Source organism: Thamnophis sirtalis, unplaced genomic scaffold, assembly GCF_051295495.1.
Source record: "Thamnophis sirtalis isolate CommonGarterSnake01/CBP01778 unplaced genomic scaffold, rThaSir2_p1.2 scaffold_6, whole genome shotgun sequence".
NCBI lineage: Eukaryota > Metazoa > Chordata > Lepidosauria > Squamata > Natricidae > Thamnophis > Thamnophis sirtalis.
In genome coordinates this window covers 24,440,343-24,461,257 of record NW_028261386.1, presented here as the reverse complement: position 1 = coordinate 24,461,257, position 20,915 = coordinate 24,440,343, and the positions used below count along the sequence as shown (strand labels likewise).

Here is a 20,915-nt window from a genome sequence, read left to right as displayed (position 1 = left end):
AGGCGAGAAACTGGGTTGGCCTTTTCAGCAATTTATAATTTGGCAGAGAAGTAAAAAGAGTAGAAAGTTCAAAAGATATCAAAGCATTTCAACGTACTGCAGCACTGGAAGGTTTGAAGTTCAGTTTTATAAAAGAACTGCTACTTTTATTCTTTTAACTGTGAGGTAGAACAGATGTCCAACGCAACCTACATAGTGGAATTTGCTCAGGCAGCCAAAATTTACCATGGTGTCAATCTTACACCTTCCATCCGAGCTGTGAGTGCTCTTTTCTTTCCTCTCCTTCTGAGCTATTGTGCATGGAAAAACTATGCCCTAAACTAAGCTGAGCCGTACCTATGGTTAGTCAATATCTATGCCCTAATAAAGATGGTTAATCCTGAAGGCACTACCAAACACCACTACCACCTCTTCTTTCTCCTCCACCTCATCATCATCCTTGCACTGCTTTGTGCTTTGTACAAATTGCATACCAACAAATGAGATGATGCACGCTTTTGTAGCAGCAATAGAAAAAGACAGCACATCAGCTGGAGGGGGTGAATGACAAGCAAAGCAGTTGGAAAATACATAAGATATCTGCGAGACCGCCTCCTGCCACATACCTCCCAACGGCCGATAAGATATCACAGGATGGGCCTTCTCCGGGTGCCGTCGACTGGACAATGCCAGCTGGCGACTCCTCGGGGGAGGGCCTTCTCTGTAGCTGCTCCAGCCCTGTGGAACGATCTACCCCCAGAGATCCGGACCCTTCCCACTCTCTCGGCCTTCCGAAAGGCCACAAAAACCTGGCTATTCCGGCAGGCCTGGGGCTGTTGACCTCACGAATGAGGTCCAGCCCCACCTAGATTGAGTGTGTGATGTGTTGCTTTTTAATCTGTTTCTCTCTTTCCTTATTTTTAACTTTTTATTTTTTTTAGTTCTGTATTTTGTAAGCCGCCCTGAGTCCTTCGGGATTGGGCGGCATATAAATTCATTAAATTTGCAATTTACAATTTAAGATCCACTCGATCAGGGATGTCAAACTGGATTTCCTCGAGGGCCAAATCAACATTGTATTTCTCTTCCGCAGGCCGGGTGGTGGGAAGGGAAGGAGATGGGACGGATGCATCCTGCAGCACACTGCCAGCCAAAATGGGGCAGAGGGGGGCACATGTGGCCCCCTGTGCTCCATTTTCGGCCTGGTTGACCTCCTGCAGCACTTTGCTGGCCAAAAGGGAGTGCAGGGGACCCACGTGCACACCCTGTACCATGTTTTGGCTCGGCAGGGTGCTGCAGGAGGCTGTTTTCGGGCTGGACGGCTTCCTGCAGCACTTTGCCAGCCAAAACAGAGTGCAGGAGCCCACATTCCCCCCCTCCCTGCCCCATTTTGGCTGCCAGAGGCATCATATAAAGGCATATAAATCCAATAAACAAACAAACAAACCATGGGTCATTGCTATTTTCAGGCCAGTCCCGCGAATTTAAGCATCCCGTGGGTCAGTTCTGGCCCACAGGCCTTAAGTTTGACACCCCTGCAGTAGATCCACTATGGCAAGCAGTAAGGACTATTTTAGAAAAAATATCTTCAAGTCCTCCAAACATTCTTCACCTTCTAATCCACAACATGGTTTGGTGCCTAGATTAACAACACGTTTTTCTCATGTTGGAATGTATTATTTTTAGATGTATTTGAGGAATAAATGCAGCAATAAGAAAGCACACGTGAAAGACAAATTTTTACAAATTTTTACACATTTTATTGAGATTTATAGGCCGCCCTTCTCCCTGAGGGGACTCAGGGCGGCTTACAATCACAAGGGGAGGGGGTGCAGTACCAAGAGACAAACAATAGTGAACAAAATAAAATGGTAAACCACAACATGCATTCAACAGTCAGCACTCGGGCGGGTAAATTGGAAACCTATCCCCAGGCCTGCTGGGAGAGCCAGGTCTTGAGGGCTGTGCGGAAGGTCTGGATGGTGGTGAGGGTACGAATCTCAACGGGGAGCTCGTTCCACAGCTCCATAAACGAGTAAAAAGAAAATGGAACAAAGCCATCCATTTCCCTCCTCCCTTCCACTCCCAAGTTAGATCTATTACTGTTTGGAAATTGATGTAGTACTTATGGAATTGATGTGGTTTTTATTTCACCAAAAAACTTATTTTAACACTCCAAGCTGAACATTCATTTTAAAAAATTGTTTAAACAATTTATTCCTCCAGTCCAGTTTGTAGAGTGTTGGCCACTTGTGTATACTCATATACAGCTGGATCCCTGCATTCTGTCAGAAGAGGGTGGGGGTTAAAAAGCAGCTCCAAATTAATAGGGAATAGAATGTATGATATCTGGATCTTTTCTAAAAACTCGTAAGTGCTCTTCAGTCTTTTTTGAGAGCATGAGTGAATGGGGAAGAAAAGCTCTTGGTGAAAAAATTTAACTCACTATGAAGCAAAAATAAAAAAAGATATAAAATGAGAGTAATTTCCACATTATCGGTAATTTGGAAAATGAGCTGAAAAGTACAACAACCCTATTATATAATGTTCTTATTTAAATGGAAGGTGCAGCCTAATCTAAAATAACATGCCTCATTCAATTTACAAATAGTCCTTACAACCACAATTTGGACCGAATTTCGGTTTCTAAGCAATGGGGTCACTAAGAGAATAATCACATGGTTTTGCAGCCATGCTTGTTAAGTGAATAATGTGATTGTTAAGTGAATCACATAGTTGCTAAGCAAATCTGGCTTTCCTATTTTGCTTGTTAGAAGCTGATTGGGGAGATCTCACATCGTGAGGTTATGATGCCAAGATGCTGCAACCAACACAAATGCAAGCTAGCTGGCAAGTCCCCAAATTGTGACCGCAAGGATGGTGTGATCGCTGTAACTTTGAGGACGGTTTGTAAGTTACTTTTTCCAAGTCTGTCATAACTTTAAACTATCTTTAAATGAGTGGATACAACTCAAGAACTACTTGTACCACATTTTAATATAGCGTTATCATAGAGAAAGAAGAACAGTCTGCCTAAATTGGGAGCAGTTTCATTACATGCAAAAGCTGTAAGGTTTAGCATTTCCTACACTGTACTATATAAAGCCACCAGTTGGAGTGACATGACAGATTTACAACATGATGCCTTCTTTAGAGATTATGAGTCAAGATCCTGTGAAGTGTTAATACCACTTTATAATGCCTTGGTAGGGCCACACTTGGAATACTGCATTCAGTTTTGGTCGCCACGATGTAGAAAAGATGTAGAGACTCTAGAAAGAGTGCAGAGAAGAGCAACAAAGATGATTAGGGAACTGGAGACTAAAACTTATGAGGAACGGTTGCAGGAACTGGGTATGTCTAGTTTAATGAAAAGAAGGTCTAGGGGAGACATGATAGCAGTGTTCCAATATCTCAAGGGTTGCCACAAAGAAGAGGGAGTCAAACTATTTCCCAAGACACCTGAGGGTAGAACAAGAAGCAATGGGTGGAAACTAATCAATGAGAGAAGCAACTTAGAACTGAGGAGAAATTTCCTAACAGTTAGAACAATTAATCAGTGGAACAGCTTGCCTCTAGAAGTTGTGAATGCCCCAACACTGGAAGTTTTAAAGAAGATGTTGGATAGCCATGTCTGAAGTGGTATAGAGTTTCTTGCCTAAGCAGGGGATTGGACTAGAAGACTTCCAAGGTCCCTTCCAACTCTGTTATTCTATTCTATTCTATTCTATTCTATTCTATTCTATTCTATTCTATTCTATTCTATTCTATTCTATTCTATTCTTCTTAGCTTTCCAGAGATTGACATAAATACATTTGGCATGCAATCTGGGAGTTTCCCAACTCTCCTTGACACTTAAAGGTGATAGACATGTACCCAAAGACCAAAGAGTTTGTTGTCTACTGTGCAGTCCACAATGCTCTCCGAGGCTGCAGACACTTCATTATTTGATTAGTTAAGCTCAATTGCTGATGATTGCATCAAAATGTAACAACTTGGAAGTGATCCACCACTACCTCCTAATAAGATGACATTTATGTATGTATGTATGTATGTATGATGCATGTATGTATGATGTATGTATGTATGTATGTATTATTTTTTGCATTCCAGTCTAGCCTGGGGCTCTGGGATTTTTTTGTGTGTGTGTGATTTCTGAGCCATATACCAAGTAGGACTGACATATTTCCTTTCAAAATCTAGTAAAGACAATTGGTTACTTCTATCACTTAATTTGGTTCATTACATTTTTAATCCACCTATTCATGAATGTTATCTGGACTGGGTTTCTAAATTAGAAAACTAGGAACACAATTTAAAATCCAGACAAAACAGAATGTAAGCAATAGCCTGCTACACTATTTTCTGCAGATATATTTAAAGCTTAGAGCAGCCCTTAAAACATCACACACTTTTAATTAAAAATAGCAAATGCATTTGCAAGTTATTGAGAACTCTTCAGAAAGGATGGAGGATTGGCTAAGTTATCTTTAGGAGTAGAACAAAGAAACTACATTAATTAGTGTGACACAAAGGACTTTTCCTTTTGTAGGAAAGCTTCCCAAATCAAATATTGTCCAACAAAGCAAGAAAGACAGTTACTGATAACTCTTTAATAGTATCTGTAGACTTCACATGGTCTTTTTTTGAGTTCAAAGCCTTGCTCTGAAAAGTACCATATTTTTCAGACTATAAGATGCACCGGCATATAAGACACACCAAGATTTTGAAGCGGAAAACAAGAAAAAAAAATAGTTTTTGTGCTCCCCAGCCCCCAGGAGCACTCTGAAGGCCTTCCAAACCTTCTGTGCATTCCATTTTTGCAAAAAATAGGTTTGTTTTTGGCCTCCCAAACCCCTCACGAATCCTGTTTTTGTCCTCCCCAGCCCCCAGGAGCACTCTGAAGGCCTCCCCAAACCTCTGCACATCCCATTTTTGAAAGTGAAAGGTGCGTCTTATACTCTGAAACGTATGGTATATTGTTTAAAGCATGCTCTTCCCACGGACACAAGGGAGATGTGGAGGGGTGACAAGTGGGGGGGGGGAGATAAGGAAAGTTTCTGCGAGATCATCTTCTGCCACATATCTCCCTCAGACCAATAAGATCGCACAGGATGGGCCTTCTCCGGGTGCCGTCAGTGGGACAATGCCGGCTGGCGACGCCTAGGAGTAGGGCCTTCTCTGTTGCTGCTCTGGCCCTGTGGAATGAGCTGCCCCCTGAGATCCGGGCCCTACCCACTCTCATGGCCTTTCACAAAGCCATTAAAACCTGGCTTTTCCAGCAGGCTTGGGGCTGTTGACCCCTTAATTGAGGTCCAGCCCCCTCCTGATTGGGTGTTTGTTGTGTTCCCTTTTTAACTTTGTTGTGTCCCATTGTTTTTAATAATTCTTTTTAATTTTTTTCATTTCTGTAAGCCGCCCGGAGTCGTCCAGGATTGGGCGGCATAGAAATTTAATAAATGAAATGAATGAAATGAATGAAATGAAAGAGAGAAAGAGAGCCAAAGACCCAAGATCTAGAGAAGAATAACTGGAAGAATGACTTTCCAACAACTTAATATTAGTGTAGATTTTCTCAAGATTTTCATTATAACATCATTTGGCAAGAAACTCTGAAAAACATACAATTAGTTTTTTCTACTTCCATTCTATCATCACAATCTCCCCATAAAACACTTAGTTTTACTGATAGTGGTGACTAAGGATGTGTGAAATCCATCCATCTGGAACTGGCTCTTGCCAGAGAACACCTGAACATTCTGTTTTCCTTTGGGACATGCAGATCTGGCGGGGGGGGGGGGGGAGGAGAAAGGTATTTTGGAAGTAAAACTTTCAAATAAGAAATGATTTGAAGGGTCCTGGAAATAATGTTCTCGATAAAAGAAGGTTTATTTGGACCTAGAACCTCTCTGTATTATCTCATACCCTTTCTGCTTAGGACAATTTACTTCAAGAAACCATTGCATCCCCCAATCCAGAAGAGGTTCAAAGGGAAATGGGAAACATTTTGGAAATCGCAAGAAGAATCCATATCCAAATCAGCTAATTTTAAACATACCTAGTAGTATCCCAGAAATACGCAATAAGTCTCACAATTAAACAGAGATTTGAATCTGGTCATTCTGATCCAAAGTATTGCATTATCTACTCCCCATCTCATGTTCACACTCATCAATCTTTTGACTGGTGTGAAGACATCAGACTTCTACAAAGATCGACTCAATAGTAATTAGAACATCACAATAATTGTAAACTCATCTTCTCCCTATTCTGGGTTCTCTTTCTACAACTTGACCTTGACCTTTATAGACAAACACAGAAAGGAATTTAAGTCTGATACATAATTAGCTGTGCATGATGTTGCTTTGGGCCTCGAGGCCAGCTGCAATGTTCTATTATTGTGCCCAACATCCTGACACCTACCTCACAAGCTCACAAGGTTGTCTATAATGATCTAGCACTAAAGAATATGCATTACACATTATTGATTGGACTAACAAAGCTCGTCAGAACTGGGGTCATAGGTTCGGAACAAAAGCTACGTGGAACTTTTTTCCCCCATGGGTGCAGGACAAGAAATTCAAATCAACACAGAGGTCAACGACGGCTGAAATTGTGCTGCTGAGGACTGCGGTTGCATATATTGAGGTCAATCTCATCTGCCTCAAGAGTACACCCAGCTACTCTGAAAGCATTATCAGATGTTGTGTAAAGATCTGCCTCCACTTCTCTCCCAAGAAAGCAAAACTCTTAAAATCAGCCACATTTCAAAAGAATGCAATCACTATCTCTTTTAATGAGAGATAGTGATTGCAGAAAAGTCAGGTGGAGTCTGAAATTCAGGCATGAAGCATGTAACTAATTGTGCTCTTCAACCCGCATCCCAATACCCAGTGTCCACCAGTAGCCAATTCATCTGCCGCAAAGGTGTTTTGACTTCGCCAAGGAAGCATGATGGGAAGATGCCATCCTCAGGGCACTGTGGTCTTGAACATCCGGCACGAACCTATAATATGATTTGTAACATCAGAGCCAGTTTTGTCTAGTGGGTAAGTTGCTGGCCTAGAAATCAGGAGTGTGTGAATTCTAGTCCCACCTTAAGACATGAAAAGACATGAGCCTGGGCCGTTAAGGAGAGTGAATGCGGCACCCTAGAGTGGCAATTGTATGTAATGTCAGCTTCCTCTTTGTTGCTTCCTCTGGAAAGCCAGCCGTAACGTTCACCCTCCAGTGGACCAATGAGGAAGAACCTGAGGGTTTTGGGGCAAAGTAGATGGGGATCGTACACAGGGCAGGAAAGAGAAACGCATGGGAGAGGGCAGGGATGATGGGTATGGGAGTAGGGGAAGAAAGTCCCCTCTCAATGGCTCCCTGTCAGACTAATGCTTTGGGGCAAAGCACTAGGATCATAGACAGGGCCAGAAAGAAGAGCGCATGGGAGGGTGACTTTGGGTCACTCACTTTCTCTCTGCCCAATCCATCTCACAGGGTTATTGTTGTGGGGAAAAATAGGACAGGGAGTGTATTTGTCACCTTGAGTTTTATATAAAATCAGGCAGGATAAAAGGATAAATATAATGGCAATGAACCTTGCCCTTCATCCACGCAGCAAAGTTGGCAGACAAGGAGTATAGGCGGGTATGGAATGTGGTAAGTACACCAGATGGTTGAAGAAGGAAAAGGGGCATTGGAAGAATATTTGAAGGACAGTGAAGAAGATGAACTAAAGCTACAAAAGCATGAAGGCTTACTGAATGCTGGAGAGACCAAAGTGGCCAAATCTTCTATATATATAAAAATGACGGTGTGTGTGTATATGTGTGTGTGTGTATGCTCTAGCATAACTCTGGAACACTTCGAGCAATTTCAACCAAACTTGATACACAGATGATTTACTCTCTGGAAAAAATATTGTGGGGGTAGCACACTCCGAACACCCCTCATGGTGTGTGTTCTGTTAAGATACAGCCTGTTGTGCCTTAAAATGGCTTCTACTGTACAGCACAGTTGGAGTTACCATGGTAATGGTTTTACAGTACACAAGGGGGCTCCCTCTGGTAAGGGAAAATCCAACATTAGAAATTATGTTTGGTCTGGACATTTTCAACAATGCTTTCATTATTCTTGAGGACAAATGTATGACCATGATTAATAAAACATTACTGCAACTTGGCCTGCCTGCACCACTACGAGACTGACACAACGTACTTCATGCAGATTACATATGAGAAAAGAACTACAATATCAAACAGCTTAGTGCATATATCGCAGACAAGAAACCACTAACCACTAAACCACTAAATCAAGATCAGAAAAAAAGCATATCAGATGATCGTGGATCAGCTAGCAAAACAACAAGGTGTTATCATTTTTCTTTATGCTTCTGGCGGCACAGGGAAAACATTTTTAACTAATTTAATTGTTGCCGAAATTAGGGTTCAGGGAGAAGTTGATCTTGCCATCACCTTTCAGGAATTGCAGTGACATTAATGGAAGGAGGCAGGACCCTGTGTAATACAGGATTGGAATAAATAAATATCCGAGCAACGCTGGATTATCAGCTAGTGTAGAATAAAAAAAGAGATGTGGCAAGGCAAAATATTATGTGGCCGGCGCGCGCACGCGCGCACGCATGCACGCACACACACACACACACACCTAGTCTGCAAAGCAGATAACAATAAGACCTGGCAGTGTCTAAGAGCAAGAAAGTTGAAGAAAAACACAGAGGGGCTAATTCTGGTTGCAGAAGACCAAATGCGTACAAAGCCAGAAATGAGACTACAGCAACAGACAGCAAATGCTGCCTCTGCAAAGAAAATGAAGACACAGTTAGCTACTGCCAAGGAAATTGCACAAACCGATTATGAACAATGGCATGACAAAGTAGCCATAATGGTGCATTGGAATATCTGCAAGAAATACCACTTGCCTACAAGCAAGAACTGGTGGGATTATAGAATAGACGAAGGATTTTAGAATTCAAATAGACAAATACCTGCCACATAACGCCCTAGACCAGTGCTGGCGAACTTTTTCAGTGCTGAAATGGGAGCACGTATGTGCATGCACGGGTGCCAGAAACCAGAAATGCAGCCCACCGGTGTGCATGTGCGTGTCGGGAAGATGAGCTTCAGGTTTCCAGCGCATGCATGCACACCTAACACCTGGTCTTTGTGTCCACATGCACATCAGACCAGGTGGGTAGTGCGCATATGCGCACCAGAAACCAGAAGATCATCTTCCCGATGTGCACATGCGCACTGGGCGGCTACTGTTCCGGTTTCCGGTGCTCCTGCGCATGTGAAGACCAGCTAACTGACACGGAGGAGCCCAGAAGAGCAACGGGCAATGGCTCACCTGCCAGGAGAGATGGCTGTGCGTGCCACTTCTGGCACACGTGCAGTAGGTTCCCCATCATGGCCCTAGACGTAACAATTGTGGATAAGAAAGACAAAAAAACCTGAACAAAATGTATAGTGGAGATAGTTGGAGATAGCAGAATAGAAGAGAAATAATTGGGAGAAAATCACAAACAATAAAGACCTGCAAAGAGAAGAAGAACCACTGTGGCAAAAGGAAGCAAAGACAGCCCTAATAGTGATAGGCACCCTTGGGTGCAATTCCAAACCTTCTGCACCCACCACTTGAATACCATCAGCAATGACAAAATCACCATCAGTCAACTGCAGAAGGCGTTTTACTAGGAACAGCTTACATCCTGCAACGATACTTTTAACCTTATTCAACCACAGCATCTGCCTATTCCAGGTTCTTGGGAAGGATTTAAAAGGTGGACAAAAATGCCAGATTAAAATGTGACCACCTGGCTGTCCGTGAAATCAAGCATAATTCAACATAAAACGTAAAGCCAGCCACATTTCTGCCAACTAGTAGGACTGGAACAGGAACAGCAGAGGTGCCCTCTGCTTTTATAAAGACACACTACTATTAACTAGGCCACATATTAGAACAGTTTTACAGCATGAAACGAAACATCTGAAGCATGGCAAGATGTTCATTTCCCTTTGGCAAGTTTATTACACTATTTCTTTTTCTATCACCATTGCTGTATCTAATACCATTCCAGTGTTCTTGCTCCACTAATTGCTGAACTTTCATCACTATCCTGAGCAAATTATTTTTTATAGTGATTAGGCCAGCAAGATCTCATTCTTAGGACACCACAAATAGTTGCTAACCTCAGCAAGAAGGCAGCAGGCAGAAGACAAGGACAGTTTGCCATAAAAGAAGAAAGACCATAGCAAGTTTTTGAGTCAATTCAAGTTGGTTGAGACAAGAGGACGAGCAACAGAGACATTTGGAACAGGAGAAGCTCACAGAAATAGGGAAGCTGAATGGATTTTAAAGTGTTGGGATTCCTAAAACAGCCTTCTCCAAAATGCTGCCATTCTGAAGTACTAAGGACTAATATTTCCAGAGGAAAACACACACCAGGGAAGTCTGTTCCTAATCCTTTGGTGCAGCACAAACAAGTCTGAGCACAGAGGCAGGGGTGGGAGATGGGGAGAGACAGGCAATCTGGACGTGTGGCACAGTTGCCTGACTCACAGGATGCTCGTGAGAGGCTTGCGTGGAGACACCGGCAGCTGGCAGAGGAGGCAGAAGCATGGGGGAGAGGGGAGGCAGGGGAACCTGATGCCCCGTGTATGTGCCTGCCCAGCACAGCCAAGCTGAGAGATGGTTGGTGTGTTGGGATCGCCTGTCTCCCCTACTGTGCCTTTGCCTGGGTCTATCGCCCAGAGGAAGACAAAGCTTTGTTTGCATGCAAATGGAGCTAATTGCTCCAAAGATAAAACTTTGAATCTCTGTCATTTCTCTGTTTCTCTGTCCGGGGGGGGGGGGGGGGGAGGAATGTGTTTGGGTGCCTATGAGACACTCGGGAACGGAGCAATTTGCGTGGCAGCAATCAAAACTGCGCAGCAGAGATGATGGAGACAGAGGCATGGGGGGGAGGGGCAGGCGATCCCAATGTGCTTAGCTCCATTTCAAAGTGTCCCATTTGCAAGCAGACAAAGGTTTGAGTCTCTGGCATTTTTCCATCCGGGTGAAAAGTGTGTCTGCCCTGGGAAGCCCTGTAAGCCGTTGCAGCCGTGGGCATGCAGATGGTGGGAGGGAGCTGGAAGGCAGCCGCAAAATAAGACATCCCCCAAAATAAGACCCAGTGAGTCTTTTGGTCTAAAACAGAATATAAGACCAGGTCTTATTTTCAGGGAAACATGGTTATTAACACTTTTTTGGCACCCCCCCTCCCCGTATGTATGGCAAGTCTCTGAGAACAGTTGTTTATCTTAATTTACTCATAGATAATTATTGACCCTTTTACTTCTCATCTTTTCAATGTGTTTATAATTAAGAAGATGCTTTCAATCCTCACTGGCACGTCCTAGATAAAATATGGATCTGGTCCCTTCTTGTCTTTCAATCAGGGAGAGAATTTCAGAGAATTCAGTAGGTACATTTCCATTTTCCTAGCACTGGGTTTCCTTTCTGTCTTTCGAAGCTGAAAGACAGGCAATTGCATCATGGTTAAATTCTCTCACAAATGGGAGGTGCCAGAGAAAAGAGTATAACTAGAAAATGCCAAAAAGACAACTGCTTCTCAGTTTAAAAGAACCTGAGATGACACAGCGACCCTAAGAGGGTGTACAAAACATTCTCAGGAAAGTTATCAACTTCCAGTCTATTATTTGAGTGTAGTGTCCTGACTCCAGATCAAGCATTCCATATTCTAAAGTTCTGTCCTGACTTTAGGACAAAATAGCTTTTACTTTCATGGTGTCTCTCAGTGTTCTTGTTGTTGTTAGTTGCGAAGTCGTGTTCAACCCATCGTGACCCCATGGACAACGTTCCTCCAGGCCTTCTTGTTCTCTACCATCCTCCGAAGTCAATTTAAGCTAACACCACTGCTTCAGTGACTCCATCCACCCACCTCATTCTCTATTCTCCCCTTCTTCTTTTTCCCTCAATCTTTCCCAGCATTAGGCCCTTCTCCAGTGAGTCCTTCCTTCTCATTAGGTGGCCAAAGTATTTGAGTATTTGACGATACTCAGTGTTCTAATGTTCTTATCAATGGTCTTATCATTATTATTTTTTTAATTCCTTCAACTACTGAAACTTGGAAAAGACATTAAGTAATAACAGTCCCAATTCTTCATACCATTGACTAGATTATCCATAGGTTTCCATAAAGTGGCTCCAGCTATTCAGCCTCTGAACCAGACGTTCCCATATAGAAATATGCCTGATTCCTAATATTTTCAAACACTTGTTCCCATTTAAAGCAAATTTGGCCCAGGATGTCTTGCAAGAGCAAACTTCAAGTCCCGCAACACTGTGTGTAAATTTTAACTTTTAAACCTTTTATTATTTAGCTCACAAAATAGACTCTGTCAGCAAAACTACTGACAGTAACCCTGAGCAATTAGAATACTTGATTGCTATTCCAGAGCCACTAAATATTCAGTGAAGAGACTGTCAAAGGAGACAGTTTTTATTAAGGACTCTGAATAAAACACTCTGCATCTATATCAATTATATTATCCACCACTACTTCATACAAATAAAAGACTTTATTCTCTCCAGTGCAAATTATTCTTCCCCCCACCCCTCAAGAATAAAAGCAGCTAGGCACTCAAATAGTATGCCATTACTGAAAAAGCCAAAATTCTACATAAGGTCAATCTTATTTCTCATTGAACACAGGTTTTGCTTGTTTTTGTTCAGAAACAATATAAAATATATAACGATAAATATGCTACAAGGTATTAATATGGCAGCCCTGTAAAAGCCAAGTGCCCTGAGTGTAAACTCATTATACACTAGAATAACTTTAGGCAGCAGGTAGAAACTTCCATGAAAAAAAAAATCAAAAAATCTTTGTAAATAAAAACAATCACAGAGGAAAGATCTCAAGCTTGATTCCTGCCTAATAGACTAAATAAAGGGACTGTTTTTCCTAACGCTTTCAATCATACAATATTGTGTTTCATTACCAAAAAATGAAATACAGACCATGCACAGATGTACAGGTTTTAATATGAGACTTAACTATAAAGAAGCTGAGTTTTAATCAAACAAATATTACTATAAAGCGACACATAAGATAGAACATCCATAAAATCTAAAAATATTCCCAACTGGCATTTGAAATTCAACAGAGTTGACCCTACTTGGATGAACAAATTCTGAACAGGGACACCATCACCAGCCTGTATGTCTGTCTTCAATTGTCTCCTTCTGTATCCAAGATGGGAGCATCTGGTGTAAATTTCTCTCAAACAGACCTTGGTCCTGTGGGGGGCACCTCTATGAAGCCCTAGATCAGGGATGGGGAACAATGGTCCTTTTATGACTTGTGGACTTCAATTCCCAGAATTCCTGAGCCACCTCAGGAATTCTGGCAGTTGAAGTCCACAAATCGTTAAAGGGCCATCATACCCCACCTCTGCTCTAGACTAAGGGCTTGTTTGAAAAGATAACAATTCTGAAGAATTGTAGCAGGGGCAACTGTAAAGTGCTGCGTATGGCTTATTCTTTTAATTTAGAAAAATGGAAATTTGGAGTTGAATCGAGCTTTAAAAAAGCTGCTCTGCATTTTTAAAAAGATGTTAAGCTTCAGCAGGAAAACAAAAATCTGCTGACATTAATGTTTCAGTTAATCAGTTGCCAGCATTTCAGATACTCTTCCTTTATGTACCTATCCCTTTTTAATAAATCCCAAATTGATTCTTTCTCTCCAATCGGGCAATCTGAATTATAATCCTAATTATATTGTCAGGACAGATGAATGCTCCCAGAAAGGTTAAAGGAGGAATTGTTATTTAACATCTTGGTGCTGTTCTGGTGACCTCTCTCTTTAGTTTCCGCTTGAGACAGACCATTTATCAGGGGTAAAAAAAAAAGGAAGCCATTTTGTCAGGAAAGGTCAGTGACACAGGCCTGGAGTGAAAGAATTAATCCACTTCTTAGTTAGAACACATTAGCCCTTTTAATTAAATAGAATTAATACAATACAACAGCAGAGTTGGAGGGGACCTTGGAGGTCTTCTAGTCCAACCCCCTGCCTAGGCAGGAAGCCCTATACCATTTCAGACAAATGGCTATCCAACAACTTCTTAAAGATTTCCAGTGTTGGGGCATTCACAACTTCTGGAGGCAAGCTGTTCCACTGATTAATTGTTCTAACTGTCAGGAAATTTATCCTCAGTTCTAAGTTGCTTCTCTCCTTGATTAGTTTCCACCCATTGCTTCTTGTTCTACCCTCAGGTACCTTGGAGAATAATTTGACTCCCTCTTCTTTGTGACAACCCCTGAGATATTGGAACACTGCTATTATGTCTCCTCTAGTCCTTCTTTTTATTAAACTAGACATACCCAGTTCCTGCAACCATTCTTCATATGTTTTAGTCTTCAGTCCCCTAATCAACTTTGTTGCTCTTCTCTGCACTCTTTCTAGAGTCTCCACATCTTTTCTACATCGTAGTGACCAAAACTGAATGCAGTATTCCAAGTGTGGCCTTACCAAGGCATTATAAAGTGGTATTAACACTCCACGTGATCTTGATTTATGTAGCCTAGAACTGTGTTGGCTTTTTTGGCAGCTGTTGCACACTGCTGGCTCATATTTAAATGGTTGTCCACTAGGACTCCAAAATCCCTCTCAGTTACTACTATTGAGCAAGTTACAACCTATACTGTACCTGTGCATTTCGTTTTCTTGCCTAAATGTAGAACCTTACTCTTTTCACCACTGAATTTCATTTTATTAGATAGTGCCCAATGTTCAAGTTTGTCAAGATCCTTCTGTATCTTAAGCCTGTCTTCTGGAGTGTTGGCTATTCTTGCCAGCTGGTGTCATCTGCAAATTTGATGAGTTCCCCATTTATTCCCTCATCCAAATCATTGATGAAGATGTTGAAGAGTACTGGGCCTAAAACAGAGCCTTGGGGTACTCCACTGTATACTTCCCTCCATGTAGATGCAGTTCCATTGAGGACTACACGTTGAGTGTGGTTGGTCAGCCAGTTACAAATCCATCTGCTGGTGATGCTGTCTAATTACATTACCTAATTATATTAAATTAATTAAATTAAGTTAAATCCAGAACTAGCTCAATCATTATCGAAATCCTATTATCATTACTTCACTAGGTTATGTCTCATTACCTTTTCATAAGGTAAACGTTATTGCGTGGAAAGTCTGTCTGGAAAACAGTTATTACTGTACAACTGTTGCACAATGAGCCCACATCTCAAGACTTGATTTGTGTCATATTTAAGAACTTCAGAAGAGCCTTTGCAACTGGTCTCTCCACAGTTAGTCAAAGGCAATTTTCATATTAGTTTCAGCCAATATGAGCTTTAGTCCTTTACAGTCTTAGTGACAGTTATTCATACCCTGCTCACTGTAAGCCTGCATCACAACAACAAACTTTCATGCCCAGAAACTGTATTTTCTCCAACTGCAAATTGGAGGAGTGCGCAGCAGCCATCTGCCTGGAAATCAGAAAATATTGCATAGTTCTAGCAGCAAAAGCTCACATCTCAAGACCCACCACCTGAATTGCTTCATATTTAGCATCTAAAGAAAAACTTTTGCAACAAATATCTCCACAATTAGTCAGTTCTCATACCAGCATCTGCTGAGATGCATCAGCTTCGGCCATAATATTTTACTACTAACACATAATCACAACATATTTCACTATTCAGAAAATGCAGCTGGTGCAGAATGCAAGCAGCCTGTTTGCTGGTGGGTAAGAGCTGCTTCAGTGATTGATAAAAGTTGTATTTTTTAAAATTCAAAACATAAAATAAAATTCTATGTGTTGGTTTTAACCTATGTAGCCTTTTACATGGCTTGGCTCCCATTTACCAATGAGGCTGTTACCTTCAAACAGAATCCTGTGCATTCGGGATGGGAGAGGAAGCTTGGAATGTATTTCCTTTCACAACAGAACTTGGCTATGAAGTGAGACCAAAAACAGGCCTTGTCGTTATGGAATAGTCTTCCCCCAAGAGGTCAGATCAGCCCCACAGAGTTATCTCTTAAGAAGGCAGTGAAGATTGTTTTATGACAGGGAATGAAAAATGATTTTTTTAGTCTTTTTATTTCTGAATTGAAATGACATTTCATTCTTTATTTTCTTTTAAAATGTGAATTTATGGAAGCATATTATAGTTTTATGGGGCTTAACAGTTCTTTTTTTATGGTGGTTAACTATTTTGTTTGATTTGTATAGTTTTATTATTGTGAACCATCTTTTATCCCACTATTTGAATATGGTGAGATATAAATTATGGAACAACAAACCAAAAAGATTGAACCTATTTGCATAGAATTAAGAAGGTCTCATATTTTCAATACTTCATTGAAAGTCCTACAAACTAGGAAGAAGAGAAAGAGCTTCTTTATAAGGCAGAGAACTCATGCAAAAGTTACAGAAATGGTATTTCTGTTCCCTGTTTTTTCAAGCACTCATTTCCTTGCTACCCCTCATGTATGACAATAACATAATACAGAAAATAGTGTCTTGCTCACAATTAGCTACAAATACCCAAGCAAATAACCATGTAGATCTAAAGCAGCTGGCAAATTAAATATAAAAATGTATGTTCTTACAGAAACTTATTACTTTGTATACTATTACTAGCCTTAAATGCAAAAATGCAGAAAACAAATATTAGCACAAGATAGCAAATCATAGTCCCTCCTCCAATACCAACGGAATTCTTCATTTGCCAGATAAAGCCTTAAGATCTCCCCAAATCTCCACCTTGAAAATCAACATCTCGAAATCCATGGCTGCTATTGGCTGAATAAAGGATTATTAGGCTCATCTAGTCCACCTTGTCTGCATCAGGTCATTTTGTACATGAAGATGAAATCAGGGTAATTTAAATTTGTGAGTCAAAGAAGCCTAGAAGTTAGTTATGGCCCAACTGTGGCGGAAAGCAATAATGCACATATGTTTTATTGGATAGCTGACAGACTCTTCCATCTCCAACATAAAGCACCCATCTCTATTTTGAAAGCAATAAAAAAGAACATAAAGCACCCATCTCTTGACAGAGGGTGCCATTGCTATTAAATTGGTAAGAGATAATATCAGTCACTGAGTAAAAATTAGTTGCTCACACAGGAAAATTGGGGAAAATGTACTATTTTTTCCTGCCACTTTGGCAGTGGACATAGCCGTGCTGATAAATCCCGTTTCAAGGATTCTCTCTTTTCTATAATTAAGGATCTAGGACCACTAAGACACCACTGCATAATACTCAGGGTGAACTTTGGTTATTGAAAATGTAGAGTCATTTTCGCATCTTTAGAATCTCATTTCTTTCATGTGGAGATGACATGATATAACGCAGCTGGTCACCTGTGGTCAGTTGAACACTGGAGACTCAAAATACACTATGGCAGGGGTGTCAAACCTGCGACCCATGGGCTGGATGTGTCACACACTGGCCACGCTTATCCCCATTTTATCAAAGGGGAAAAAAGTCGAGAAACACCACGTGACGAAAACATGACGTCACGAGTTTGACACCCTGCACTATGGCATCCTAGGGGATCAGAGGTGGTATTCAGCCAATTCTGACAGGTTCTGGAGAACCGGTAGCAGAAAATTTGAGTAGTTTGGAGAACCGGAAAATAGGCTGGGCCTTCCCCTGCTACCTCCCAGCTGATCTTCTTTTGTTGCCCTGAACAGAACAGAGCTGGAAAGCAGCTTAGTGGGGTGAGGAGGGAATGCGGATTTTGCAGTATGCTTCCCCCTGCCATGCCCACAAAGCCACACCCACAAAGCCACACCACGTCCACAAAGACACAGAACTGGTAGTAAAAAAATTGGAATCCCACCATTGTAGGGGATGGTACGACCTTGTTGATAATAAATGTTGTAAGATAGAAACTAGCATAACTTACCATTTTGTCCAGAAAGATCACCAAATCCTGAGGTAAATAAGCAAAAAAAAAAAAAGAAAGAAAGAAAAGTCAGGCATTGACAATCAAGTTCTTGAGAAAAACCCTCTTATTTTGTCTTCCACTGCTTAGTCCATCCTGGGCCAGCCCAGGCAGATTCAGACTGAGAGCAGAAGGAACACAACATCATGCATGTTCTCAACGCTATTTGCACTCCATCGGAATTGAATTTTAGCAGATCATAAAAGTGCACTTTGGGCATGCAGCCAATTCAATCTACCTAGGGTAGACACTATCTTATTCATTCAAAACCTGAAACACCCTCAGTATATGAAATGAAATTTTCCTATGTCTCCCACTGGTCACCTTCTGAATCATATTCCACTGTGTTTGACAGAAGTGTGGATGCTTTCCAAGTTGAAGTTTAGCTTTTCTAACTTAGGCTATTTCCTATGTCTATATGGGTTCAGGGTAGGTGGGGACAGTCTTTCAGTAGAAACCTGCATCTTTTACTAACTCTTACACACACACACACCCTACCCCCCAGTGCAATTGTTCCCTGCCCTGTCCTTCTCTGCATGGAGAAAATGACTCTTCCTAATGATGGACTTCACTCAGCGATGGCATTTACTCCTGGGCTGCAGAATGCCAGATACTGTATAAAAGCAAATAGCCCTTTTAGATTCCTTAATACCGGTTTAACAGAAAGCAGATAGATAATTACACGTATAAGCATCGCATCTGCTGCTTTGCCTATCAAATGGCTTAATTGTTCTTGCAACCAAAAGTATAATATAGGAATCTCACTATTAGAATGCTGCCCATGAACATTGTATTCCAAAACCATAATTATAATCCTACAAATTCTCACACAAATCACCACACTTATTTAAAATGTTCAGGAAGTCAATGTTTTAGAGCTGTATGAACTAACAATCCTCAAGTGTGGATTTTTTAGTGGAATTGAAAAAGTGACTTAAGGAAATCACTCTCATTTAGCTTTAAACAGCTTTGGTAATATGGAGGAGAAAAAGCTGGCTAAGTTACAATTCCTGTAGTATAAATTACTAAGAATCCATGTGATGTGATATATTTACCTAGGAAAAACCAGTAACTTTTTTATTTTATAATCCTCAATTCCTAAAAAATAAATGGGCTATGATATATACCAGGGGTGTCAAATTTGATTTCATTGAGGGCCACATCAGGGTTGTTTGACCTCGGGGGGGCCAAGGTAGGAGTGGCCAGGGTAGGCGTGGCCAGGGTGGGTGTAGCCAGGTCGATGTCACTTGTGTAAGGGGTACCTGTGGTGATCAAGTGCTAAAGCAGGACTTCCTTCAGACCATCCCTCATTCTCAAAATCTCCTTCCCTCCATCCTTCTTTCTTCTTTTTCCTTTCATTCCTTGCTCTCTTCCAATCTTTTCTTCTTTTTCTTTGTCTTTCCTCTTTCCCTTTCTCCTTTCCTGTCCCTTCTTGCATGCTCAAATGCAAAAGGGAAAACATTTCTCCTTTTATTTTGTTTTTAGTTTCTTTTGCTAGACCTCTACCAGTGAAAATGGAGCTCAGGGAGGGGTATGTGCGCCCCCCCCCCGGACCCTGTTTTCGGCCTCCTGCAGTCATCTGCCATCCTAAAAAGAGCTCAGAGTTCCATTTTCACTGGCAGAGGGCTGCAGGAGGCCATCCAGGCTGAAAGCGGGGCCCAAGAGGATCGCACGGGGCTCTCCCAAGCTCTGTTTTGACTGGCAGGGGCATTGCAGGCCGGTCCTTTGCTATTTCCCAGATCCGGCCTGCGGGCCTTGAGTTTGACACTCCTGTTATATACATAAGGTAGAAATGTATTCTGAAAATTCTGTCGACTTTTGTCATTCCCATATGTGCCATCTCCTGCTAGAATTGTACTGGATTACCAAAGCCTCAGTTTATCTGATTTTGTCCTTGGAACTCATTGAAATTGCACCAGACTTTTTACCACAATAATAACCACAGTACTGCTGCAATTAAATAACTATAACAGCACCATCATATTAGCATCTTCTTGCTGATTCAACGTAGCCTTATAAGAAGTATGAAATGGTCTGGTTGCTACATTAAACCACTTTAGGCTGAGTTGGATTAGCATACGAATGCTATTCTTTCCTCTCTATTGTGTACAGGTAGTCCTCAATCTACAACCATCCATTGAGCAACTGTTCAAAGCTGAATGAATGGTGATTACATTTGGACCTCGAAGTTCTGCTGTCCCGGCATCCTCATGCTTTATGATTATATTGCTTAGTGATGGAACATCAGGTCCCCCAATTGCTATCATCTTGCATGTAAAAAACTAAGCTATGAGTTATATACAAGTTATACACTTGAAGAGTGTCACATCAGTCATATTCCCATGGCTTTGTTCACTGTTGAACACTCAATTGCCTGAATGTAGTTCTTGCTTACTGATGGCAACTGGGACTAGCAACTCCACTGTAAAGCAACATGGTTGTTAGGTGTGACATTATGTGACCATGATGACTCATAATGGGCAGTTCCAGCAGTCCCAGTTGCTATCAATAGGTAAATCTCACGTGATCTCAGCTTCCTGAAGACAGATGATCACCTTTTGTAACCTCCTACCAGTTTCCCCATTAATTTTGCATGTCAGAAGACAGCAGTGAAGATGATAAATGACATTGTGTGACTGTGAAGATGCTGATATGCTACAATGCAAAGATCATAAGCTCCCCTCTCAATGCCATTTTAACTTCAGATGGTTGCTGAACAACCATTTGTGGGGATCACCTGTATTGATGTTGACCTTCTTTGGTTTAAATACTTCTTTGAACTGTTTTACATATTGATATATCATAAAAGCTCCTGAGTATATCTCAGTCACTACAAGTGAAGGATATGTTATCGAAGATCATGACCTACCTTACAAATTTCTTCCTGAGAATATGCTTCTGTATCTGCAACAAAAACAGGCATTATTAAACCCACTGTAAGCCCATA

General features: G+C 41.4%; 1 protein-coding gene across 1 annotated transcript in view; it reads right to left on the bottom strand.

Moving 5' to 3' along the window:
• The window catches only part of EPHX2 (epoxide hydrolase 2), an 80,750-nt gene that overhangs the window by 33,235 nt on the left and 26,600 nt on the right, over nucleotides 1–20,915 (bottom strand). Inside the window, exons 9-10 of the mRNA XM_087717433.1 lie at nucleotides 20,838–20,872; nucleotides 17,930–17,956 (exon numbers count right to left, since the gene is read on the bottom strand). Of these exons, the coding sequence (XP_087573559.1) occupies nucleotides 17,930–17,956; nucleotides 20,838–20,872 (62 nt within the window). The remainder of the gene's footprint in view (nucleotides 1–17,929; nucleotides 17,957–20,837; nucleotides 20,873–20,915) is intronic.